Source organism: Patagioenas fasciata, chromosome 5 (genome assembly GCF_037038585.1).
Source record: "Patagioenas fasciata isolate bPatFas1 chromosome 5, bPatFas1.hap1, whole genome shotgun sequence".
Lineage (NCBI taxonomy): Eukaryota > Metazoa > Chordata > Aves > Columbiformes > Columbidae > Patagioenas > Patagioenas fasciata.
In genome coordinates this window covers 54,278,636-54,306,211 of record NC_092524.1, presented here as the reverse complement: position 1 = coordinate 54,306,211, position 27,576 = coordinate 54,278,636, and the positions used below count along the sequence as shown (strand labels likewise).

The 27,576-nt window shown below is 41.6% G+C and overlaps 1 protein-coding gene across 1 annotated transcript; it reads left to right on the top strand.

The window, feature by feature from the left end:
* The first annotated feature begins 1,219 nt into the window (after positions 1 to 1,219).
* Positions 1,220 to 26,125, top strand: LGMN (legumain). Its single transcript, XM_065839644.2, has 14 exons — positions 1,220 to 1,367; positions 6,067 to 6,247; positions 13,324 to 13,421; positions 14,303 to 14,384; positions 14,904 to 14,989; positions 17,545 to 17,620; positions 18,102 to 18,164; positions 19,056 to 19,122; positions 20,753 to 20,871; positions 21,542 to 21,631; positions 22,288 to 22,485; positions 23,057 to 23,227; positions 24,298 to 24,365; positions 25,149 to 26,125. Exons 2-14 carry the CDS (start codon positions 6,110 to 6,112, stop codon positions 25,186 to 25,188), a joined length of 1,296 nt encoding a protein of 431 aa, XP_065695716.1. The 5' UTR covers positions 1,220 to 1,367; positions 6,067 to 6,109; the 3' UTR covers positions 25,189 to 26,125.
* The last annotated feature ends 1,451 nt before the right edge of the window (positions 26,126 to 27,576 follow it).

Genomic DNA, 27,576 nt, shown 5'->3' with positions numbered 1-27,576 from the left:
CAGGATGAAAACCACCTTTGAGCTGAACTTGGATGGGTCAGCAATCCACTTTTATGGCTGGAGGATAATTCTCAAAACAGAAGCATAACCGATCTGGTTACTAAGTCCAAATTAAATTGAGGGGAAGGGAAGGTTTGGGGCTTGGTTTTGTTGTGGTTTTTTGTTTGTTTGTTTGTTTGTTTTTGTGTTTTGTTTGTTTGTTTGTTTTTTGTTTTGGTTTGGTTTTTTGCTTTTTTTTTTTTTCCTGTTGGATAATCAGCATGATGGTCTTTGTCAGTTAAAAAATGTCATCTCTGAACCAACCTGAATGTTAAGTGCTCTGCTGTGTCTGGAAGCATGCCAGATTAATGGGGACTCCAACTCCTAGGAAAGTACTGATGATTAATCTGTAACGAACTTTTACATTTATGATCATAAGCAAAGCTGAGATGGTGCAAATAACACAAATGGCAAACTGAGAGCAAAACTATGACTGTCTGCAGACACTCAAAAACAGTCAGTAGAAAGAAGTGCAAAGTTGTTTGTTTTCTTTTAACTGATAGCATGCGAGGGGGAAGCTGGTGTGCTCCGTTCTATGTGGTTTACTAGGCAAAGAGCACGTGCCTCTACTTTTCAAAAAGGATCTTTGCTTCTCTTTCTCTCATTAAAAATGGAGAAGACTTTACAGCAGCGTTTCTCAGGCTTTTTCTCAGTACATCACCAAAGCCCCCTCATCTCCTCTGTGTACTGATCAGCGCAGGTTTCCGTGCCGTACCTGAGCCGCTCAGCAGGAGCAGGGAGCAGGCTCCGAGCGAGGGCTGGCGAGGGCTGGCACGGTCTGCAGTGAGAAGCCAGCACTCTGCTGCCCATCATTGCTGAAATACGATGCGGGGGCATTAGTTTTCTTCCGTCGTTTAAGGAATTACCCTTTGACACATTCCTCCACCTTCCCGTCTGGGCGTCCTGCCCCGAAATAGCAGGGCAGTTCCTACGGGAAAGCGCAGCCGGCCAACGCCGACCGACGCACCACATGCGGGCACGGCCTGAGGGGCTCCCAGCGGACCCCAACCCGCCCCCGCCCCAGCCGGGCTCCCCGGCCCACGCGAAACACGCTCCACAGCGCAGCCGGGGCCAGGCGACTCGTCGGGAAGCCGGTGGACTACAACTCCCGGCGTGCTTTGCGCGCGAGGCCCGCGGTCCGTTGAGGACAGGGGGCGCTGGGCTTTTTGGGGCATGTAGTGCGGCGGGGCGGGTGTGCAGCCGCTCCTCCGCCCGGCCGCGATTGGCCGGGCCAGTCTCCGCCCGCCGCGGCCCGCGGTCGCCTCGGTCCGCACGACGCCTGCCGCAATCACAGCGGCCGCGGGGGAGACGGCTCCGCTGGTAGCGCGGTAAGGGCCGGCCGGCGGGGCCGCGCTGGGGAGCTGTGGGACTGCGTTGTTTGGGGCGGGGGCGTTATCGTAGCCGGCCTATGGCTGGGGCACGCGTGAGCGAGGGAGCCGTGAGGGTTGCCGGTCCTCCCCGCTCCCCGGCGGCAGCGCTGCTCGGAGTGGGGAAGAGGGGCCTGGCGGGGCCGGGGGGCAGCCGAGAGACGCTGGCTTCCCCCGCCGGCTCCTAGAGCTGCCGAGCCCCGCCGTTCGTCTCGGCGCCCCGCGGCTGGCGGGGGCTGCTGGGGCCCGGCCGTCAGTGGGCGGTGGGGCCGGGGCGGGACTGCCGTTCGGTCGGTTCGCAGGGTCCCCCCGCCTTGGGCCGCCGGGGGAGCGGTCGGTGCTCCCGCCGTTCCGCCCACTCCTTGCTGCTGCGGAGCGCCCTGCTGCACCGCCGGGGCTGCCCTTGACAGCAGGGTTTGGGGCACAATTGTGTTCCCTGTCACGGGGCCCGTCTGGCTCGGAGCTGTGTCTGAGCTCGTCCTTCTGGAAAGGGCTTCACCGGGGAGAGGAGTCAGCGGCTCGTCCGGACGGACGGGGCTCGGGGAGAGAAGAGGGAGAACTGGGGGAAGCAGCAGCAGCAACACAGGTTTAGTCCTTGATAGTGCATATTAACGGGGCAAAAAGATGGAGTAAAGAATTTATGGGTTTTTTGCAAAGAGCCGATGATGCCTGAAAGGTTCTGCACTGTGGCTGCAGTTATTTATAGCTGGTAGACACCCTGCCGTGACATGGAGGTCTGCTCGGAGTTAGTAGCACCAGTCATTCCTGATTAAGATGGGACAGCAGTGTTGGGTGTTAAAACAAAGATTACAGTGAAGATCTGAAGCTCTAGGATAAACTGTAGGAAAAGACATTTGGAGTGCAGGAATCTCAGACTTTCTGCGTAATCACTTCTCCAGAATTTCATTCTGTCCATGCTCCAAACATTTCTGTGTTTGTGGATCAGAAATGCTTAACCTTGTCTGACTTACTCCTCTGCTCTGAATCCCCGCTGCCCCCTACCCCAAATCATGTCATGTAGTAAGTTATTCACTCAGTGTTGCAGTAGCTGTTTTTTCTACCATAAAAATGTGGTTGCAGGAGCTTTGTATATTTCTAGACACATGAAAGTAAAGAGCAGAAGCAGTTTTACTGAAGTCTTAAGATCTGTGAAATTTGAATCTGAGCTTTTTGAAGTGCGTAGAGGAAAAACATCCCCTAAATAACAACAACAATCTAATAGATTGCCACCATCCTAGGAAGCATAAGGAGTGATTTTATTTCCCCCCCGCCCCAGTAAATGATGCCATCTCTGTGCTGCTGAAGACAAGTCTGCAAACAGCAGAATGAACTTTATTTAAAATGACTTTTAAATACATTTATGTAATGTTTAAAAGTATTTAAAACCATTCTGATTTACAATAATTACAAAGTCATGTTTTTACAGTAAAAGTGACTTGCACATCTTCAGTAGCTATACTAACCTATTTTACAACAAGTTCTAATCAAATTAAACTGATTCATAAAATGGTTACTAGTAGATTTTGTAAAGAATTGTTTTGCAACAGAGACCGTAATCTCCTTCAAAATGCAGCTTATTAGAGTTTACAGGGATAAAGACTTTTTCTTTCTACCATACAAGTCATAAAGAAATGCAGACTAATTTTGCAGGGGCTTAATCACAGGTTTAGGTGCTTCAGTTTGTGTAGCAGCCAGCACAACATGTAGGCAGAACATTGCTGACAGAGGACTGCAGACATCAGTGTCTTGGGTGGAGAGCTATCCTGAATCACATCTTCTGTGGAAACCAGCATCTAAATGTTAGCAGTGACAGGCAATATGCAAATACTTTGTGGGAAGAGGAGCTGTGACTGGATTCTGAAAATGAAGAGGCTAGTGGTCATAAGAACAGCTGAAAAGAGAGATTTCCAAGAAAAGCCGGCATGATCAGCTGATTAGCTTAGGGCTGCTATTTCCCCCAAGATTACTGTTAACTCACTTATTTCACATGAAGGGGAAATGGATAAATGGTTTCTATTTACACAGCTCTTAGAGGCTGTGCTTAAGGTATTTGGAGCTTAAGGTACAGAAGTGTCAACATCACTCTAAGCAGGAGGGGAAAATGCTTAGATCAACTCAAACTCCTTTCTTGAGGGTGGTACCCTGTTGTTCTAAGTCTTTTGATCTTAGTGGACTGTTTTCCCAAAGGAAACTTGAGAACTCAGGGAACAGGCTGTTGACCAGAAGAATTGTTCTAGCAGCAGGCAGCCTCTTCCAGATGTGGTCTTTCTTAAGCATCCCTCACTAATCAAGTTGGAGATGTGTGCTAGCCATGGAATGGGAAGTGGTCAAAGTACTTCTGGCAGGAAAAACAGGTTTAAAGAGCTGAGTGAAATGTTCTGGCCAGAGCCACCCAGTTCTGGCCATGCTTCTTCCCGAGACTGTGCAAGCTGCAGCAGCTGCGTGTGTGTGCGCTGTGGTTCTGCAGGTGGGGATCTGGCACTGAACCCACTGTGTCTGAGAGATAAGCCTTTTTCCTGATGTGGTCTCCAAAGCAAAGTTAATTAACTCTTCTACAAGAGAGACTAGGCAGAGCTGATGAAATCATCTCATGTTTTTGGACATCAGCCAAAGCTCCAAAATGATCTTGTAGTGAATTTTCAGCTCTCCCTCTGTAGTGTCACTCTGCATGTGTTTAGAGTTGCATGTGACAGATATGGGATTCCATTGCTTTCAGAAAATGGCTTTTTATGTACCTGTGGTAAGCTGGTTGGCTGAGCTGGTTTCTCTTTGAGTATAACCTGAGACATAGCATGTGATGGGAACTTTCCCTTCTCAGCTCTAGGTCAAGAACTCGATCAACATAACCCAGAACACCACAGTCTTTTAATTTGCCTGCCTGAGCAATTGAAGGGTTTTTTTTAAAACGAGCACTCCCAAATCTCACGGTTGCAGGCAATGACAAGAGTGGCTTATTCCTGGAAGATAAACTTCCAGATTTAAATCAGTTTTTGGAAGAAGTAGTGTCTTAGCACTTAATATTTGGTTCTCTCTTTTGTGTTCTAGAGTTCGTCTGTGTGGTAACAGCTCTTGCTATAGGAGCTGATACATGACTTCCTTTACTTTGTGCCAGCTCCGTTAAAAAATAAAGTAAAAAGCCAGAACAACCCCAACAAAACACCAACAACCACCCACTTCCAAATATATATATGTATATACATACATATATATTTTTCATGCTGCTGCCTGTAAGACTTAATCTTAGTGATCAGGAGATCCAGTCTTGCAAAGACTCATGCTGCATGTTACCAGTCTTCACTGTACGCAGCTGCTTTGGAGGTGAGATGGCTACTTCACTGTTTCAGCCTCATTTGAGTGGCTGCAGATGGGTGGTTTTGACTGTGGGGAACTGAGGCTGGTTTAGATAGTGTTTAGTTATTTGGTTTAGTGGTAGCTTTGACATTGTGCCTTGTGACTGTGTTGTATGGATTGGTGGTTTCCAGTTTTTATTCCAGAGAAAACCATGCCAAACTTGACTATTTCACCTTTTACTATGGCTCCTCTAACATGTCAGCAATGATCAGCCTCCAGAATGGCCTTCTTATAAGCAGGCCAGTGTAAGATCCCATCTCTCAGTGCCTGAGGAAATACACAATCTTGGTGCATATGCCAAGAGTATGCAATTTTTCAGGGGAGTTTGCTTTGTGAGTTACACGGTGGATGCAGCAGACCCGAGACTGTGACCAGTATACATAACCTGACTCCCTCACACTCAGAAGCCCTGAAAAGCAAACCTTTGATTAGATATGGCCAGATTGATTGCTTTTATAGCAAGCACTTAATCAGATGGTCAAGGTGCTCAGAAGTTCTCTAGTGGGGACACTACTTGTGGTCCTCTCAAGAAAGCAGAAAGAGCCGTTTCTGCACGGGCTCAAACCTTCTCTGGCTTTGCTTCTCTGAATTTGACGTCCTTAGGCCCAGACACGTTTCTCTCATTCTGCATCTTGTGCAAAAGAGACGAAAATGCTACTCTTTCATGTGGTACCGGTTCACATTTGCTCTCCACTGCTCGTGCAGCCGGTTGCACAGGCAGCATGAGGCTCTCACGGGCGGCGCTGCCCGCAGCCCTGGCAGCTGGGCCGGATCCCGTGCACAACAGCAGCGTGGGCACGAGGAGCTGCTGTGGCACCTCCCAGCACTTCTCCACATCTCTGCATCCTTGTGCCTACATCACCCTGGATTTGACTCAATAATAGTGGGCTAATTGCCAGTGAGTGGAAACCAGTGAACTGCAAAAGCAGAGAGCAAGAGAACAGTATTAATCTGAAAAGGTTTTGTCTGTGAAATACTTGATAGTGAGGTTTGTTCTGCATCTGAGGCTTATTCGTTACCAGCTATTATAGAAGAAAACAACCAGAGGGAACTGAAAGGCTTGGTTGTCCTATTCAGAATTGCTTTTTGTGAGATTTGAAAGCTGACAGAAAACTCTTGTAACCAGTAGCAGCTTGGTGCTAAAGGAAGATATGAGCATAAATTGTACTGTGGGTTTGAATGGTCTGTAAAATACAAAAAACCCCCACAACCAAGAAAAGCCTCTAGTTGTGATGCTGATGTTTGTTTTGTGTTTGTTTTACTTGTTACTGGTGTGCTCTCATCTACTTCTCTCAAACTTCTTCATTAGGGATTTTTTCTTCTCTCATTTGTGGAGTGAATAAAGAAAAGAGATGATACTGAAGGTGGTTGTGCTGTTGGGCTGTGCTCTGGGCATCAGCACATTCCCCATGGAAGACCCTGAAGATGGAGGAAAGCACTGGGTGGTGATTGTTGCAGGCTCAAACGGCTGGTACAACTATAGACACCAGGTAAGGACCTCTGTTCCCGCATGCTGGCCACACTTCAGAAGATGCTTGCTCTGGGACTCATGGGGAGATGAGAGCTGCCTCTGCTAGTTCAGCCCTTTCGTCATTTGGGCAAGTGCTTTTACTTCTGGTCTTCCAGCAGTTTGTGCAGTTTCCAAAATGAACAGCAACCAGATTCACTCACAGCCTGGTCTTAATTCTTGTCATCCTCACCCATAGATTTCCCTTCCTCTGCTCCCTTTACTATTTGATTTTTTTTTTTTTTTGTTTGTTTGCTTGCAACTTTGTCTTTCATCTTTTGAGAAGCTGTCTTTATCAGGAGGAACAGCATTCTTCCTCTAATCACACCTTTGCACCCTGGGAAATTCTATCATTTAGTCTAGATATTCTATTGCTAGTCTAGAGGATCTGACTCCAACTTCCAGGTGAACAAATGATGTCTTGAATTAAATCTCTTTTTGAGACACATTCTGGTTTCTTCACATTTGTTTTTCTCTTTTCCTTATGTTATGAAAAGCTCCCTCTCTCCAGTTAAAAAATCTGTGAAGGCTACAAATGTACACTATGTTTTTGTGGAGTGGAGGACATGCAGAAGGGACTTCCTTTAACCTGAATCAGCTCACTCACTGTGTTTGACAGCATGGCCTCAGAGCTGTGTTGGCACAACAAGGGTACGGGGTACTGGAGTGAGGGGATTGGAGTGAATGGCAGAAAGAAAGGGGAACAGGAACTCCTGAGTTTGACACTGCTGTCAAAACCAGTATGTTGTGGAATTGTGATGTGAGTGTCAGGATGGACAGGATTAAATGCAAGTGACTTAACTCTGATTAAGTTCAAGATGTACAATCAGCAGTCAGGAGACTAAGGCAGTTTTTCCCTTTGGGGAATTCTTGGGCAATCCCTTAAACAGATTGATATACAGTTAAATGCAGTCTTTACTTTAAACTTGGAACTGCCTCTTTTCTGGAGAACATGGTCCATTTAATTCTAATTTATGTACACATTCATGTATTTCTAAATGTCAGAAAAATAGCTTGCTAGACTATTGTTGGTTAAGGTGAACTCGAACAGAGATTGAAACACTAGTGTACAGAACCAGCATTTTGAAAGGTAAACTGTATTAAATGCACTGAGTACATACATCAGTCTGATTTGCTCAACACTGAAACTTTAAAAATACTTATTATGTTTAATGTAACTGCCTGTAAAATCCTCTCTATTTGTGTTGAGGAAGAAATGAACCTTCGCTGTGTTGGGCATGCTGGGTTTCCTGTTTACGTTTCTCTTCCCCCTCAGTTCAGGATCAGTTTGGAACTTTCAGCACAGCGATGAGCTTAAAACTGAGTAAACCAGACTGACAGCCTTGTTGCGTCTAAAGAAGAACCTGTTGCTGCCAAATGCTAGATCAACACTTTGACAAACTGGTTTTTGGGATTTTGTCTGTTCCTTGCACTGTAGTTATCTCCCTATAACCACAGTTAAAGTGTTACAACCTTAATATAAACCATTCATATTTCAAATTAAGTCTGAAAAAAGATATCTTAAAAGTTGGAATCAGAAAACAATTATAAAAATACCAGCATTGTATTTGATCACTGCCTGCCCTGCGGTGTCTAAATATAATCACCGAGTTATGCTGTAGTTGTTGCCACTGCTGCATAACCAGTCTTGCTGGCTCTCCTCCACTCTAGGAGGAGTTAATACCACAACATTTAAATAAAATTACATTTTTGAAGCTGTGGCTCATGAGAATTACTTTTCTACAGTTGCCCAAGCATAAAGTTCTTAACCTTTCTGTCAGCGAGCCTTCAAATGGCAAGTATATCTGCCAGGTATACTGGAGTTATGAAGAACACAAGATGCACACTTCCATATTTCTGTTCAGCAACAAGTCTTTTGAACAGTTTCACAGAAGCAAATGAACATTTGAGTGTGTTTATGCTTTGCAGACAGTTATTAAGTAATTGTTTTTCAGTGTTAGAAAAATGAGAACGAGATTTCTTTAGCACATTAATTTTGAAGATAATGTCAACTAACAATGCAAAATATTGTTGTTTTTCAGTAGATTAATACCTGTACTGTTAGAAAGCAAAGCAGTGCTGCAGGATTGCAGATTAGTATAATGCTTTGCTTTCCAAGGGAAAATCTGCAGAAAAAAATGTTGTACTCTAATTCACTTTCTTCCTGCCATCACCTTTCTTCTGCAGAACTTCTCTGCTCTAGCCGGTGTACAAGTGAATTTGTGGATGTGTATGTTTCTGTACTCAATGTAATTTTTTTTTTTTAAATTTATTACTAGACTAGTTGCCATTCCCTATGTGCAACTAAGCACTCATATTATGCCTTTGTAATCTGAGACCTCAGCAGACACATCTGTGTTTCAACTGCTCAGTAAGTTGTTCAGGGTACAGTTAGTAAATGATGTTGTATGTTTGTGTTACATTTATATTTGTGAGCTCCAGGTGTTTTGCACGCTGTCTGCACCCAACACTGTCAAAACATACTCTGTTGCCTTCTGCAATAGTTACCTGGTGGCAGTGTGTGTTCATCTGACTGAACAACCATAAGAGAAGAAAAAGATTACACCTTGAAAAATGTCTCAATTTTGTACATGAAAAGCTGTGGGGAAAACAGTCCATCACTGTATGCTGTACAGACCCCATGAACAGTAAGTTTGTAAAGACTGTGCAGACCCTTTAAACACTGAGTTTGCACCTGTAACCTCAAAGAATCTGAAGCTTCATCTTGGACTTGTAATTTAGCTGTAAGTGGTCGGGATCCACTATCAGTGGTGCAAACCGCAAGTGCAGACAAGATAAGGAAAAAAACCACTGCACTTATCTATGAGCAAATTCACACCTTGTAGGTACTTGTTTCCTCTGTAATTGCTGAACTGGGACTGTTCCTAATCAGGATGATCTAAACTTGTCTTACACATTTATCTCATCAAGTTCCTAAAATAAATTTTAAGTGGTTTGCATAGCATACAGCCCAATGTGACAGGGTTACTGTCCTTGCAGAGCTCGCTTGTGTGTTGCCTTACGCTTGTGGCTTTTCAGGTGTTTTTAGCCATATCTTTGTGGTTTTTATTAGAGTGGCTTGGGCTGTGGAAGGACTATCCGTGTGCTCTTCTCTGCTCCTCAGTAGTTATTCTGAATTCTCTGTAGCGGCATTTTTATTACCAGACTGGCTGCTATTCCCTAAATGCGACTAAGCACTCACAATCTACACCAGAAAGAGTACTCCCCCCATTCCCTGGGAAAGTGGCTCAACTCTCTACTGTACAAACAGCTAGATGGGATTACTCTGGAAAGCTTTGTGAAAGCCATGAGCAAATACAGCACTCAACACTACTGGTGGATTTAGGGAATGAGCCAACAAACTAGTTCTCCTTAAGAGAAATAGAATTTTGCATATATTTCTGCCTGTCCTGGGAGATGATTGTAACAGCTAACTCAAATCTAAAGTTGGCTTCACAAACAGATCAGGAGGAGAGACAGACCAATACTTTCTGCATACTCCAAAAGACATAGTCAATGTCAAAACCTGATGTGAAAGAGTCTTACTAAAGGTGCAGTGCATACTTGAGGAGAAAAAGAACTGAAAAAGTCTGACAAAATTAGAGTACTAAAAATAAAAACGTTTGTATTCGCATACATGGGTTTATTTCCAGTTGTTGATTTTATTCTTATACTTACCGAGCTTTATGGGCCAGGGACTGTATTTATTGAGAGGTTTTGACACTACCAGCCAGAGCAGTATCTTAGTCCAGGACAGGCCTAAATTCTCCAGTCTTGCAGGTAACAGACATTGAAGATGCCTTGGCTACTTGGCTTCAATTAACATTTCCTCAGCGTGCTTACAAAATTGTAACTGAAGTAATGGGAAAACCTTTCCTAAGTTTTTAAAATGGTTATACTTTTTTGCTGATTTGCTGATGTATGTTTAAACAAGGGAGTGAAACATGGCTGGTATTTCAAACATATTCTTCTACCATGCTTGTATATTAGAGTTCAGTCTTTTTTAGGCCATGGCATTTCAGTTACCTGTAAGGGGAACAGTGCCACTTTGGAATGAAGCTGACCGTTCACTGCACATGACCTAGTGATCATAAGACCAGAAGTAACCCATTTCAGATAAGTCCAAGCTTTTCCCTTTAGGAACTATTTATGCACGCGTGTGTCATAGAACAACTTGACTTTTCCAAAAATTCCTCCCCCTCCGCCAAGCAGTCTGCCTGAAAGCTGGGTCACTCAAATGCGTAAACAGTTGTATGGCAGAGGAAAGCTGAGATTTTTTTTTTTTTTCCCCCTGCCTTTTAGAATTTCCTCAAAGTGTACATTTTGGGAAAGAAAATGTCCATCCCAGGAAAACAGGGGAATACCACCTCGAATTCCCATGCTTTCAAAATCTAGGAGTTAATTGTTTAAGCATAGATCTGCCATAGAAATTTGCTGGTGTAGCAACAGGTTCAGACCTGCTGATGAAAGGTTTGAACGATGCCATTGAAAGTGTCTGTTTTGTAGCTGGCATGTGAGTTGTGCAGTAGCAGCAATCATGGCCACAAAAGTTTGTGTTTAGTGACAATTTATTCAATAAATGTTCCTAGCGTTCCTCGCACATAGGAAAGCAACAAGAGTAATACCAACAAGAGATCCGGAACAACATGAGCTGTCTCTTTTTGGGTCGTTTACTGGTACAGCTATGCCAGAAGTATTTCTGGAAGAAACAAGGCTCAGCCAGCAGTATTGGAGGGACAGTTACACATCAACAGGAAATACTGTGGAGTCACACACACCTCCCTATTCTGGTTTTATAGAGATTTATTTTTTTAATGCATGTGACCAGCATCACAGGTGGCCAGTCAGCTCAGCTAATTCTGTGCAAAGAAACCAAGATAGAAACTCAGAACTGCCCTGCTTTAGCCAATGGAGTTTTAGCAGCAAAACACATTTTTGTTTCTCCAGCCTCTGTTGGTGGTATCATTACGCTGCCAGCAGGTGCAGTTTCCTTAGCAAAAGCCTTAAAAAGCTCTGAGAATCCCCAGACAAGCATAAATTTGTGTTGAGGAATCGATTGGGGTTGGACTTGATGATCTCTGAGGTCTTTTCCAACCTAGCCAATTCTGTGATTCTGTGATTCTGTGATCTGTTTCCCTCCACAATAGCGAATTTAACCCCTTTACATTTACCACCGATGTCTACTTTACTGTTTGCTAAGACAGGATATAGTGAGCAAACAGTCAATACATTGGAAGGAAGGAGAGAGGAGGCAAAAAAGCTGATAATATGCATTTATAAAGCTTAACTAATTTTGAGTACTTTGGTATTGATTAAAAACACCTCTGAAGTTCCTACTGACCAGTCACATGTCTATGGGAGCACAGACACTTGCTCGTTGAATATGCTGATATTATATCACCATAGTATGCCTAAGGATTTCTGTGTTGCTAGCCTATAACTCTTTCTGTCAGCATACCAGAAGAGTATTATGTCTTAAGAGAGAGAGGCGATCTATGATCTACTCATCAATCAGTGTAGAGATGCCCTGTGATTACTGTTTTCTTCTGCTTTTGCTTGGGTTGCTTCTGAAAATTAAACATACGTTTAGTCACACCTGCACTCTGCTGTTTCATATTGCATGTGATACTTTTATAGCTCTGTTTAACCTCTGCCTTTTGACTCGTTGAGGGAGCAGCTGGTGTATTGAGATACAAGGAAACAGAAAACCATAAACGGTGGAGGATGTCTGGGAGAGGTGAAAGAGAACATAGGCTGACTTGTGCAGTAGGAAACGGAACTGCTTTAGTGAGAACAATTGAACATTCAGGGTTAGTCACGTGAAGAGATTTTGCTGTGGGACAGTTCATTAGCATTGAATGTGCCTCACCCTTCCCAGAATCTTGCACAACTATTCTCTCTCTTCAGCTTCAGCCACGCTTACAAGACTAAGGATTACAAAGTGACAGGATTTTAGTGTCCTTTCAGTTAAACTAGTCAAAATTACTAATACTTTAAAGTCATCTGAACTTAGGTAGGTCCTCTTAAACCACTTCAGTGTAATTTACAAGCTAGTAAATTAGATTAATTCAACAGAAGTAAGCTTTAAAGCTTGCTTCTGGCCTGCATTCGGAGTGTGCATTTGTTAGATGAGATTTTTTCCATTAAATCTGCACAGCTTTTCTAGCATGTGCTAGGTTCTAGAGTTTTGGGGTGGTTGTAGATATCCCATTAGGTCATTCACAGACTGCAAGTCTAAAAGAAAATAATTATTTGGGCTGGACTTACTAAGAATTTAGCATTCTGATAGAGGTTTGCATTTACTGTAATATCACTTTGATGAGTATTGTTATTTCTGCGTCATGGGGAGATGGTTCTGTAAAGAAAAACTGCTTATTCATATCCTGTATAAGTCAGTAAAAGAGCCTGAACAGAAATTCTGCAATTCTGTTTTCCACTGAAATCTGTTTTCTTGCCCTGAATTTCCTTCAGTGTTACTCTAGGAGAAACACATGATTAAAAAGGAAATTTTTGTTACCCAAAATTCTCATGTAGTAAACCAAGATTTAATGAAATATTTGCAGAGAGATGGGATTGGTAAACCATACTTGCTTAAGCCATGGACAGTCTTTGATGCTTAGTCATGCAGGCTTGGTACAGAACTAATTGAAATTGGTAGAAATCCAACTCTTCTGCTTGGCACACTCTGGATTTTTTTGGCAGCGCACAAGGTTTCCACTTAGGTTTTCTCACAGAATGGAGAACATTGCTGAGAACCTTTTGCTAGATTTTGTTACCTATACCAAGTCTGAATTAGCTTCTGGTTTCTGTTTAAATAAGAAATCAGAATAGGTAAATGAGGAAGAAGTTTTGATCATAGTCTCTGTTATTAATGCAACTACTCCTAGTTAAAGACATTGAGTTTTGGTTTAACCTGTGCATTTCAGCCCCCTAGCAGCCCTCAGTCTCTTATACTTGAATGCAGTTTCTTTTGGACAATAGCCTGCTCTTAGGCCAGCAAACCTATTTTTCTGGTTAAACCTCTGTTAAAGCCAGTAATGAAAATCTGCTTAATTTCAGGCAGACGTGTGCCATGCATACCAGATTGTACACCGGAATGGAATTCCAGATGAACAGATCATTGTTATGATGTATGATGACATTGCTGATAATGAAGAGTAAGTGATGAATGTGCACTAATCACATGCTATATGGTTACTACAAACATGCCATAGTCACCAGTATGTTTAAGTTTGTAGTAGTTTTGTAAGAAAAACCTTTAAAACCACCTGTGATTTGCATAGAGACATTTTATTCAGCAGCACAATAATTCTCCTTTGAAACGTGCTCATGAGTTTTCTAAGCCTTATTCCACAACACAGCATCAGTTGTGGCACCAGGCTGCAGAGCTTCATTGTTACGAGATAAAGTGATCTTAACTCCTGGGCACAGCCAGGCGTAACAGTTTACAGGAGTTAAATAGCCTAAAACAACAAACGTAAGGAAGCTCCCTGCATGATTTGCAGATTTTTTTTTAAAGGACATTATCAGATTAATTCCCAGAATGTGCATTCAACAGAGGAATGTATATGTCCCATTCTTGGTGACTGTCTAGAGTGTGTAATTGCTTTCTGTATGAAACAGTTCAGTTATACAACCTCTAATTCTGAGACAACTTCAGCAGAAATGAGTGGACTTCACACACACAGCAGCCCTGGGGGCAAAGAGTGAAGGGCACAGGCAGCAAGGCTGAAAGTGGAGAGATGATAGTATAAGAGACCACCCACCTACATCTTCAGATTAATCATCATGGTCTGAGGTGGGATACCTGAAGGTTCTTTGAAGGTAAGGACACGTGAGGCAAGCATATGCAACTGACTGAAGTGAAAAGGCCTTTATATTCAGAGATCACTTAACAACACATGGTGACAGTACCCGCACTCTCTCTCAGGCAAGCAGGCCAGTCAGGACAGTTTAAATGGTTTCCCAGTTGTTCTGTGGTCCTTGTATGGCACATGGCTAATTATTCATATGGTTCTATGTTCTGTTTAACTTTCAGAAATCCAACAAAAGGCATTGTCATCAATAGACCTAATGGCACAGATGTGTATGCTGGAGTGCCCAAGGACTATACAAAGGAGGTAGGAATGAAACACCATTCAGCATTAGCCAGTGTCTGAATAAATCCTTTCAGCCTGCAGCTTACACTCCAACATATAGTATAAAGCCTCCAGCTTATGCACCTGCATGGTTTGTTGTGAAGTTTATTGCTTGGTCCTAAGATGAATATAAACAATGGATGCTTTGAAGTGAAGCAGTGGTCATAAAAGTAAACCTTTGCACTGCTTCTGTGCTAGCACACGAAATACAAGGAGGGAAAGTCTTGCATTTATAAATGTCATAACTCGAGCTGAAGAACAGCTGTGTAAGACTAATTGTTCCATTAAATTAGATCAGTAATCCAATCACTTGGTGATTTCATGATTCAGTATCCGAGTAAGTCATCAGTAGCTAATACATTGTACAATGATGGATTGAAAGGGGTGGCCGGCTAAACTTGTCACCCATCCATGGATTCTGACTTTCAGAAGCCGTATTTCTAAATGAAGATTTTGTTGTTTTTATGATCAGATTTGAATTTAATCCTCTTAAATCCTTAGGACGTTACTCCAAAGAATTTCCTTGCTGTTCTCAGAGGAGATGTGGAAGCAATGAAGGGAGTGGGATCAGGAAAAGTATTGAAAAGGTAAGAGAAAATAATTGGTTGTGCAGTTTTACTTTGGCACTGATTTCAGAAAAATAAGAGGGTAAATTAGAGCAACTTGACAATCCAGCAAGACTACTGATGGCAATTCTAGCTCATTCACATTAGAAATACAATGGTTCTGGTTTCTTAAGCTATCCAGCACCAAGAAACAACGGCCGATATTTGACTGGTATGGAGTGCGGTATAGAGTAAGGTATAAAAACTCTAGTGGATAGTATCAACTGTATTAAGGTATCTGTTATTTAGACTGTTTTCTTTTGAAAGAGTGGCTATTCAAAGAGTTTTATCAAGAATTGGAGACTTCTAGAAAGGGTTTGGTTTAAGGTACACAAACAGTTGTATTAGTCACCTGAAGTGCTGAGACTCAGCAGTCAGTGGCAGAGGAAAAGAGATCACTTAAACAACTCATCAGCTGAAAGAATTGCATGTCTAGTCCCAGCCTTGGTCTTTGTGGCAGATGTAAGGTTATTGAGGTTTGGAATGTAATGAAATTGAATTATAGTTTATGTTTAATGCAAAAAAATCCTTGCAAGTGAAAAAGTAGTATAAGCAATTAACTTTGTAATTTATGTATTTGTAAGCTAAATATTTGTAAGCTAAGTTACACAAATGATTCCAAGTTTTGCAGTATTCTGATATATGGACAATAATAAATTGTAGACTGGCTAAATAGAATGTAAGATCTATAATTAATGGATGTAATTTTAAGGCTTATATAACTTAGGTGATTCAAGAATAAAAGCAATATATTTGAGGTCTTAATTATAAGACCTCTTGGAAGGACACCTATTGTCAGTTATTCAATTGATTCTACAGAGTTTGAGATATGAAAGCATGATGCTTATTTACTAAGGTGTTGTATTTCTGACTCAGGACTGCTGGTGAAGAGTTATGTTATATTTTTCTATGTATGTTATTTCCTGTAAAACCTTTAAGAATTTAAATCTGACCGTTTGGAAAAACCAACCTAGTTAAAGAAAAATTATGTAAGTGTCTATCTTCAGCTGGCAGTTTAACTTTAGAGACAAAGCAATGAAACAGAAAAGAAGAATCCTGCCCTGGCATTGGGGAGAATAAAAAAAATGAAGGAGCAAGACAGTAGTCAAATAACTACTGCTTTCAATTGTTTAAATTTCATCCTGAAAAACTGAGAAAGAAAACGATATATGCAAGGTGTATAGGCAAAAAGTTAATAAATTGCTGCAAAGTTACTGAATTGTTCTCTTCTAGTAGCTGGAATTAATCAAGAGTCGACTATAAAGTATTTTTCATTAAAGTCAATCACCTCACCTGTGAGAGCTTGATGTCGCAAGTCAAATAAGGGAGAGGATATGCAGAGGTCCAAAGACTCTTAGCTACTGGGGAAGACAACTTGAACCCACATAGAAAAGTCTCAGTTATTTACATTTCTCCTGGGTTGAATTTTTTTGCACTGAGGCTCAAGAGTGGGAACCAGAAAAGTAAAACCCAGCCCTTCTTTGTTAGGCTCTGTTGTGTGAATTCCCAAGTGGTCTGACTTCTGCTATTGGGTGGGACGAGTGCTCAGTTACCCTCTGCCCAGAAGGCTTCTGGATTGTCTTCCAGGTTGTTCCCTAACCAGCAGGTTATCAGCCAGGCAGAAGGCTGGACAGTGTCCCCTTGAGCTGCTGCAGTCGTACCTCTTTGCTGTTAGGAAAGAGCACAACCAAATATGGATTTCTAGACCAGTGATACCAGAAGAAGAGGGGAGGGCTTGGGGTCTCCTTCCAATCTATTCACGTGATTTTATCTTTAATTATCCCTGAATACAGTAAAAAAGCAAAATCCTTTTGCAGATCTGGCTGTTAGGGCAAGACCTTAATTTCACCCAAACATATCTGTTTGGTTTGGAGTGCAATAAAAATCTATGGCAAGCAGTGTACTGCACAGATGTTAGGGAATCGGAGCTGGGAGCCGGCAGCGCTCCACCGACTGCAGAGCCACTTGATGCAACTGCCAGTCTGGCCTGACGGGTTAGACATGTCAGGTCTTCATGGAGATGTAGGCTGACGCTGATTTGCCTAAGTATGACCATACAGATCATAACAAGGTAGTACATAAACATACCGAAGGATCTTATCAGATAAGTTTTTCTGGTTTATCCCTGTGTTACTGGTGCCTCAGTATAACTTAGTTATAAAAACATTCCTTTTTTGTCAGACTGCTACAAATGCCCACGGTATAAGAGATTCTTCAGATAGACATTAAAAAACAATTGTGCTCCCACCATACTTAAAGTACCAGCCCCTGCCTAGCCAGCAGTCAGTTTACAGTTTGAAACGTGAGGTGTCATTGCCGTATTCCCCATGCTTGGGAGACTCGCCTGTACTCCTGGTTTCATTCCTTTTGCAGACACTCATCTCCTCTTGTAAGCACCCAAAGCAGTAAAAATTATCAAGAGGAGGGTATTATTTTCAAATATTTGCATGTCTTGGCATTGAGAAGCAAGTTATTGTTGTAATGAAGATTAGGTTGGACTGGTTAGAAATCATTTATTTGCAAATTTTTCATTACAGTGGTCCCAAGGATCATGTGTTTGTTTACTTCACTGACCATGGAGCTCCAGGACTTCTGGCTTTTCCTGAGGATGATGTAAGCATTCGCAGGGATCACTTTGTCATAAAAATGTCCTTTTAGTGACGTACTAAAATAATAAGTAATAAATGTAAACCACAAAAACAATCAATGCACTGCGATATGGAGGGTGGGAGCAGGAAAGGAACAATATTCTCCTTGTCACCCCAGACTGGATTTTTTCCAGTTTGAATCTGAAGTACTCAAGTTGAAATGAAGTTATGTCATTTTATATTTCATTGGACATTGGTGGTCCAAACAGACTGTTTTACACAGGTGTGATTGGGCTTTCTGCTGCACTATGCATAGCATGTGAGACCATTACTCATATTTTCTGGAGTGGTAAATACTAGGATGTTTTATTTCAGAAGGGCAAACCCTGCATATATTCAATGGCAAACAGCAAACATATTCACGACAGTTGGTATTTATTCCTATTAGGTGAATTGTGTGTCTATTGCGTATAAGTGGTTTTAATACAAGCCTTCTTATTTTACAGCTTCACGTGAGGGACTTGAATAAGACTATTTGGTACATGTATCATCACAAAAAATACCAGAAGGTAAACAGAAGTTGTGAAATGAAAAGAGGAACTGGCATGGAAGAAAGACATTTGTCTTCATTTTGAGAGTTATTTAAAGCAGGAGGAACCTGTTGCCATGCAATGAAACTTGGATTAGGGTTTTGCATTTACAAAGATTAATCCTCTCCATATTTGCTCTCTCTGTTTTTACCTTACTGTATATTGGCAGTCAATGTTGAGACGTAACATACTGACTTTAGGTAACGGTATATATTTTGACCAACCATGGAGAAACAACATCCGTAACTACCGCACCCTCATAATGTGTACCTGACTTGCTCTTCCTGTGCTTTGTTGGCTTCAGACTGCACTGTTACTACAGGAAGCTTGTAGAAACCTCATGTTTCTCTTACAGTTACTAATATAGTTCAAGAGACTGCACCTCTTGTCAGAAAATTCTAGGCATTTATTTTATCGCGAGTACTTTTAAGCAGGAAAAGAAATATTTAGAACATTTTAGTAGCTAGGCTTTTAAATCAGTTTTCTGTGATAATCTGTCTGCTGTGGCTGGCTGTGTTGAGGAACACCTCCATGGCCATAGGTCTAGAAGTGCTGCATTCAGTAGTGGTACATTGCTGTGCCTAACCATTGATGGTGTATTTGATTCGTGCTTTGGGCGTTAGTCGGTAGATCCCTGTGAATTCTATAGAGATTAATACCATCTTTTAATTGTGATCATGTTTTCCCTTTCCACATAGTTTAGTTCCCCAAAATCAAAAATTGATCTGTTTGCTTTTGTGTTTCATTTTGCAGCATTATGGATAGCTTTTGTTTCAGGGGTACAGCTGAAACAGCTACAGCTGAAAAGCACTGAAGGGCTTTTCTCCATTTCCTCATGGAGTTTCTTAAGGTCTCTGATTTATTTTATAGATGGTGTTTTACATTGAAGCATGCGAGTCTGGATCTATGATGAATCATTTGCCTGATAATATCAATGGTGAGCAATCAGTTAACTTACTGGACTTAAATGTCACATCTTGTCAAGGCACTTATGCACAGTTGTAGCAGGGAAGCACAAGAATTATAGAAAGCAATGTCTTCCATTTATGGGAAGTTCCTTTTAAAGCATTAATGGAGTCTTATAAAGTCTGTCAGGGCTTTCAGTTTCTTGCAAGTGAGAAGCTGAAAAAGTATTTCTTTTCAGGAACTGTGTGGTTGCCCTTGACTGGTAGCAGTTTTGTTTTACTGACACTTCTCAGCCTCAGCACTGCCAAGAGCAGGTGTGAAGTTCCTACTATCATTGAGGAGCAAAGGCACTTGGGAGACATCATTGCCCAGCAATGTTGCTACACTCATTTGCACAATAACCCAGGAAGTGGACCTCAGATATTTCAGGGTTTCAAAGCTCTTTGCTGCAGAACTAGGAGCTCAGCTTTGGTTAGGATGAGGAATCACAATCTTGTCAAACTCCTGTTCTGTGGCAGGGGGACTGAGTGCTCTGGCTGGCTTATAGGTTGGAAGCTATGATTCCAGGAAGGCCAGCCATGTGTCGATCCACAGCTTCCTGGGGCTTTGGGCCTGGAGTGTGCTGCCTGGCACCCACCTGGGCTTCCTGCAGCCCTATCAAGGATTTACACAAAGTTAACACAGAATGTTTCATATTGGAGATTCTTCAAAATAAACACTCAGTGAATCAGCATTTTTCAAAGTTTGTTCGATTAGAAATTTCCAGTCTGGGGATTCTGTGGTTTCACCACCAGCTCTGCTACAGGCTTACAAAGGCAGAAAATTGACAATTTATGTCACTATGCAGCTGTCTTCGGCAGCCTTCCATGCTCAACTACAAAGCTTTGCTGGTTACTTAGCATTTTAAAGGGTGTTAAGAGCAGAACTTTACTACACAGACAGGATTTAGGACTTTTTGGGGGGGTTTTGAACTTGAGGTACATTCAGAGTAGAAACAACGCTCTAGCTATATATTCTAAAAGCATGCCTAACGCCTTTTCACCTTGAAACTTGGACTTTCATTCAGTTACACAAGCATGCTATGAATCAACTTTGGCAAAAAGTCAAAATAGCTTTTGTCTTAATAATACTTGTGAAGGCATGTTTTCTCTATTTCCACTGTGTTAGCAATGACTTATTTGGAACAGTGTGCTTGGGGCAGATGTTGTAGTGGTTTGATTTGCTTTTCTATCAGTGTAGAGTGTTATCAAAGACAGGATATTACTTAGAAGGTGCCCTTTTCTGGGAGAAAAGATGATTTTGGGGATTTATTCCAAGTTTGGAAAAAAAGTCTTTATTATTATAATGAAGAAAATTAATGTATGGATGGTTGTCAGTACCCAACATTGTCAGGAAGTTCTTTGAATAGGAGATTTTCCCCTGTAAGTGTGTATTCTTCTTTAAACACCCCAGACCACACATTTGGCAGCAAGGAAAGAGCTCTTGCATCAGCGCTGAGACAGACTGTACAGGGCGATTAACAGGTTTCTTTCCTTCCTGCTACTTAGAAGTAAATGACTGAAAGCCGGAATACTTAGGCAAATATATCATTTGCAGCAAAGTAATAAATCATATGGGGGATTAAAAAAACAACAAAAAAAATCCTTTCAATTTATCTACAGTTTATGCAACAACAGCTGCCAATCCCAGAGAGTCATCTTACGCATGTTACTACGATGAGGAAAGGCAGACTTATCTTGGTGACTGGTACAGTGTGAATTGGATGGAAGATTCAGACATGGTAAGTTACTTATAAGAGGCTTCAGCATGAAAAATAACTAGGCTTTTTAAAAATAGCTTTTTTACAGGATTTATTAAAATCTTTGTGGTTTTATGAGACTGAAATCAACAAATTGAGTTGGTAAAAGTATTTATCTACTATTCAGAACCATGTATAATCTTTGGGCGACTAAATTCATTTATGAAACTAACTTCCAGAAACATACACTTCTTTTGCTATTTATAAAATTAGAAACTGTCTAGCTTCTAGTTTCAAATTCACATAATCTTGATTTGCTAATCTGAGACCACATCTCCAAATTTGTTAAACAAATGGGTGAGTTCAGTAAGTTGTACCTCTGCTTCAGGGATCCTTAAATACTGACCTGTGGCTAACCCATTTGTTAGCATAATGGAAAACAGTAGTAAGGAAACGAATCTGAGATTCATGTGCTAGCCTGCTCCCTTCTTGCCCATTTGCTGGAAGATTAAGAGATCACAAAAAGCAATTGGAGAATATGTTGTCAAATTTTCATTTCAGTTTTTGCTTTTATGTCTTTCAAAGGCTGTATAACTCATACCCTATTATTTCCTTCTACTAACTGGCAGCTAAGAGTCTTCCCAGCTTTCCTTGCATTTTTAGAATAGCTGAATTTAAGTATCTGTGACCACATGGAAGTTTCTTCATGCAGGAGGATCTGAGAAAAGAAACACTCCACAAGCAGTTTCAGCTTGTGAAGAAACGCACCAACACCAGCCATGTGATGCAGTATGGAAACAGAGTATGTATTGGAGTGGGCTTCCTTGTCAGATATATCTGAAAAACTTTTGTGCCCCTACTTTGATCGCTGAAAAAAATCACTGTAAGCTAGCAAGGTTGATTTAGAAAATGGAACTGTTCATCTCAGAAGACCACTCAGCATTTAAGAGCTGATGGTCCTGATACTAAATAAAATGCAGCGTTATGTTATGCTTTAATTCAAGGAGTCAGAATACAAGTTGTTCTCCAAGCTCTGCCAGTGATTTAACACTTCAGTCAAGTACGAGAAGGGTATTTACCAGTTCCATATGAATATTAATGAATAGTTAAGTACATTGGTCCCTCAAATGGGAAGGCTTGAGAGATGTTATATCATTTATAATAGTCTAATTATTCAGTGTGTTAATAGGAGGACAAATTAAATATTTGTTAAAAAAAAAAAAAGAGGTTCCTTAATCTGTCTTTTTCCCCCACAGTGAGATTTGGAAATAAAAGTTCCCTGGTTTTTGGCAGGCTTGGCTTTCGGTTAAAAAACCTAATGTGCAAGCACACACAACCCTACGTTCTCCTTCATTTCCTCTAATAAAGCAAGTTTAGAGAGTTAGGTTTGCATGGCAAACACAGACTGCCTTGAGAGCGTGACTGACCATTTCCATTTGTTTACTTTCTAACCCTCAGAGCATCTCCTCCATGAAAGTTATGCAGTTTCAGGGCATGGGGAAGAAAGCTGCTCCCGTTTCTCTGCCACCTGTAGAACACTATGACCTGACTCCTAGTCCTGACGTGCCTCTTGCGATCTTGAAACGAAAGCTGATGGCTACCAATGACTTGTACGAGGCTAAGAAGATTGCTGCAGAGATGAAGGCACACCTAGAGGTAAGCAAAACAAAAAAAAATTAAAACTATACATCAAGTCAGAGGGAGGGGTTGCTTCCAGTTTTTCAAAATTGCAACGAAATTACTCTTCAGACTGGTAACCTCTAGGTGATGTTTTACTCTTCCTTTAAAATTCAGCTGTCTGTTCCACAAAGCACATTCAGTAATGATTAGCGAGGCAAATGTAAGCAAATGCAAAAGTCAGTCTCACAGCTTTTATTGACAGGAAATTCCTCATGTGCATCCATGGGGATTCTTGCTGTGAGGAGTCACTCTTGACTCAGTAGAACTGAAGTCTCCCAAATCAAATAGCTCCTGCAGAATGGTGGCAGTATTGCTGTTATCTTTTTTCTGGCAGAACACTAGAAGCACAGTGAGTGATTCTGGGTGCCAGGTTTTCCTTTGTGTGCTTAAAGACAGATCCAAATGACTGTGCTAAAAATAAATCGCAAAACTGGGTTCCTTAAAGAGCCCAAGAGTTGAGGGAGTTTTAAAGAAAGAAATTTAATTCAAAGTCTTCAAATTAGGTTTAGAAAAAGCATGTTTTAAGTTCTTGTTGGCTTATGCACAGGTGAAAGAATTTATCCAAGAATCCATGCGGAAGATCATCACCTTAGTAACAGGATCGAAAGAACAGACCGACCAAATTCTGTCAGACAGAGTGACCATCAGCAATTACGACTGCTACGAGTCAGTGGTGAACCACTTCAAAGCTCGTTGCTTCAACTGGCACTTACCCTTGGTAAGTCAAGCATTAGATGTAACCTGATGCACGTACTGGTGAAACAAGCACAGTATTCGTAAGCAGATCCGCAAAATCAGCTTTTATTAAAAAGCTAGCGTGGGGCCAGTCTGACAGCTTAGTTGTGGAGGGTGTGAGTAATGTTTTTGAAAGCAGAAAACCACTTCCACTATGCCTGTAGATAAGCAAGAAGATTACTTAAAACCAGAAATAATCCCTAACTTTACTAGTTAGTGCTGTTCCTTCATCAGCTCCCCTCCAAGAAATCCCAGTGTTAAGTAAGTAATGTATTTCTGCTTGAAGCATCACTACCAGCAAACCAGAAACACAGCATCACCACTTCGAATTCATAATCCCAATACACTCAGTTTTCTGTATTATGATTGTGTGTTGCATAGTTCCTTGCAGTAGCCTAGCTGCTACACCCTTGTTGAATTCCTGAGAGCCACTTTTTAGTTTAGGGGGTTTATTACTGTCTGCTCTCCTGGAGTTGAGAACCAAATACTATTGTGATAAGCACTGTTTGTACAAGAATAAGAGGTCAGTTCCTATTCCAGCAAACTCAGTCCTGATGTCACGCATCATAACCTAAGCAGGCAGTGGTGTGTAGTAGGGTGAGTCAACAGCAGATTGATTTTAGCAGAAAGGAATAGGATTTTCTGGCAGTTAGCCAAGATTTAAGTATTGTGTACAAATCAAAAGCAATCGCACTCCTTCAATTGGAACTTCTAATCAACCAAACTATTAGGAGGCCACATTGCCCTGTTAAACTTTTAGTTCCTCTTTAGTGATTTTTGTTTGTTTCTGTGGGTGTTTTTGAATGAAATTGGTTAGGTAGGTGAGCCTTGCTGCAAGGGGGCAATGTTCAGCAGCAGCTGAATTTACCTAGTAAAGTTAGAAGAGCAAAGTATAGAGAAGAAAGATCCATTTAATTTAGTACTGGATTATCAAGACAGCAAATAAACACCTTAAATGTTAATACCGTCTCTAAACTACTTCCACAATTTAGTTTAGATAAACAGTATCTGTTCTTTGTCATTGAAATTATTAACAGTATTTGTTTATTTCAGTATGAGTATGCACTGAGACAACTGTATGCCTTGGTCAGCGTTTGTGAAGGAGTATACCCCATTGACAGGTAACGAGGTTCCCAGATACACAATGGCTAGAAAAGTAGGAGCTAAGAGACAGAGGAAGCCTAAGACTACAAAGCTGCTCACTTCTTCTGCTCTGTTGACTACTTTGTCAGGAAGGTTCTGACTCTAAAGTTATGAATGCTAATTTTGGAAAACACATAATTATTAGTTGCCTCCCACTCATAGTGATCCAGTTCTCCTGTAACCCTTTAATTTCCTTGTTGAAGACCCTCAGGGGAAATTACAGCCAGTCAGAGTATCCCAGTGCACAGCGTAACATAGAGTAGCGTGACTGGTGCGTAGTACAGGACAAGGGTGTTGCCTTGTAACTCCTGTGTGATCTGACACTGAAGCAAGGTTGGGAGCTGCTGTATTTTCTCCTCTGCCCCCTCAGCTGCTGGCTCAGACCAGCACAGCACTGCTGGGTTCTGATGGGGAAAGGGAACATGGTGCCAGGACCTTCATCAGTCAGTGTGTGGTAGGAAAGCAGGGCAATAATGGCCCAGGCTGACCCTTGTGGTGCGGTAGGGGCAGGGGAAGCAGCTGTTAAACTTCGGTCTTGGGATTTGTCGTAGAGTCATGTGAGAAGAAGAAGAGGGAGCGAGAAAAGCAGAGGGGTAGGGAATGGGAGGGTGGTCTGATAGTTGAGACTGCATGCACATGCAGACCAGAAGGTGAAGAACTGCTGCCCCTGCTCTTGTGGCTTTCCACTGCAGTCAGTTTGGGAAACAGTTTGAGAGCAGAGCACCTGAAAAGTATCTCATCATTATTGTTTTCTGTTGCAGAATATGCCTGGCCATGGATCAAGTGTGCCTTTGGCACTGATGGAAACAACACTCCTTACTACAGCCCTTACTACAAGTGATAACTTTTCATAACTGTAATAATCCAGACTTTACATGCATGCAACAAGAAGAGAGTCAACCGCTGTACTGGGCCTGTGCTGGGAGCTGGGGCTGCTGGCCATGAGCGCTCACCAGTGCTCTCCCCTCTGTCCCCGCCGCTGACAGCCCCTGGTTTGACAGCGGCATTTTGGCAGAGCACCTGGAGCCTTCGAGATGGATGATTTGTTTCAAGGCACAATGCTTTTAAAAATCTCTGGATGAACACTACAAGCCACCTATCAGTGATTGCTAAACCTATGCTAAATTTAAACATTAAGTCATTAATTCTGGATTTTTTTCTATACTGTTGCTAACTATTAGCTTTTTTAAAAAGTTAATGAATTTCATTACAATGACTGGTTTGCAGATTGGTTGAAGAGTGAAAAAAACAAAGCTTATTCCTTAAGCTTTAACTCCTTAACAGTTTAAAGAAATGAATTGCGTTCAAGAACTATCAGGTGTGAACAGTACAGTTAAACTGTGAACAGTAAAATTCTTTGTGGGTAGAAAGCACTGTTTCCCAAAGAAAAACACAAATATCTAATGCTGTAAATTTAGCACCAGTATGATATAATTAAATGTATATACACACAAACCTGTGGGAAGTCATGGAGTACAGGAATCGCCTGTGAAAAATAATAAAGTTGACAGTTTCATCAGCCTACAGGGCAATGCAGTGTTAGACATCTGGTGTCTTGAATGAAAGCTAATTAATTTTATGATGCTGCATTTAAAGATTATCTATACCTGTAAGCCTTTTATAAAACAGGTCATCTCAAAAACCAACCAAACAACACGCCAAACCCACAAACAAAAAAAACCAAAGCCCAAGGCCCAAACAAACAAAACCAACAAAACAAAATTAAAAAAAAAACAAACTCAAAACCATCAACAAAAAAAGTATCAAAAGCCTAAAATCATGTTTGAAGGCACCACTCCTCAGAGATGATTCAGTAAATAACAAGCAGGGGAACAAATTAGAAGTTACGAGGTGATTCAAAATAGTTTCAGCATGTCCATACTTTTTTACCTGTGGAGACAGGGTACAGAAATACTCCTGGGTTCTTTCCAGAGTATGTTAAAACATAAAAAATTACCTCATACCCATAGGAAAAGAAAAAGCTTTGGAGAAAACTAAGCCAGCAGGATGGAGGGAGTAGCTCCACTCAAAGGAAAGGGGTTGGAGGGTGTATAAGTGAAATTACATTTCTATAAAGAAGAGCCAGATAAAGCCAGGAGCATAAGCACTTTCAGCTGTCTGCTGAGTGAGTGAGGGAACGTTCCAGAGAACATGTAGTGTCAAGATGGACGGGGTAAGGTAAAAACTATGTGGAACTGGGCTTTACTGAATTAATAAATGAAAGTTTACATCTTGGGAGTTGTTGAAAGTTGAAATATTTGATGCTTTTCAGATGCTTCTTGTTTCTTTTCAGCTGTAAAGCTTTTTCTTTTTTTTTTTTTTCTTTTTAGCAGAAATCTAAAAATAAGAGAGAATGGCATTTGAGTGCCTGAATGTGTTGCAGGTGTTCCCATGATGGCAGTAGGAAGGGTTGGCCACACAGGACAGCTTTCAGGCAGTCTGGCCGGTGTGAGTCTACCAAGAGCCCCCAGTCAGTTTGAAAGAACAGGAAACATGACTCCTTCGAAGCCATGTTTGACTATATACGTGGAATCTGCCAAGTTTTACACATCTCTGCTTTTAGAATTGTTCTCTGTTCTAGAAATCCAGCCTGCTTTCTCAGGCACTTAGCATCATCAGTTTATAGTTTTAACGATTTTCTTCACCCTTTAGAAATACCCATTTTCTTCTGAAGTATTCAGAGGGGACTTTCTGGTCTTCGGGATTTTAATTTCCAAAGTGCAGAAGGAGAGCTAAGGTCACTTTACAGCCAAGGCTTTCCAGCCATACTAAGTAGGCCTCAAAAAGTAATTACCAGATGAAAATCAGCTGCCAACACATTTTATTTTCACACATTACTGACACCCAGGTGGCACTTACACCTCACTAACATCAGGTGCCTTGGACCTCCTGCAGGTCCTTGTAGCTCAGGATGCAAAGCTGAAGCATGAGAGTGTGGGACTTTGTTCTGTCCATTTTCCTCCTGTAAGACTGGTTTCCAGTGCTTCACCCTCTGAAATGCCACCCATGGCAATGTTACCCCTTCCCTCGGAGATGTGCTGAAATGGAAGAGATGTGTCTGCTGAAGGTGTCACTGCAGCTACAATGCCTTCTGAGATGCAACAGGTTCTTACCTGCACCCTGCAATAAAAGCATGAATGTGCTATTGAATTTCCAGTTTGTACCCAGAGCCCCATTTCCTCTGCAGTC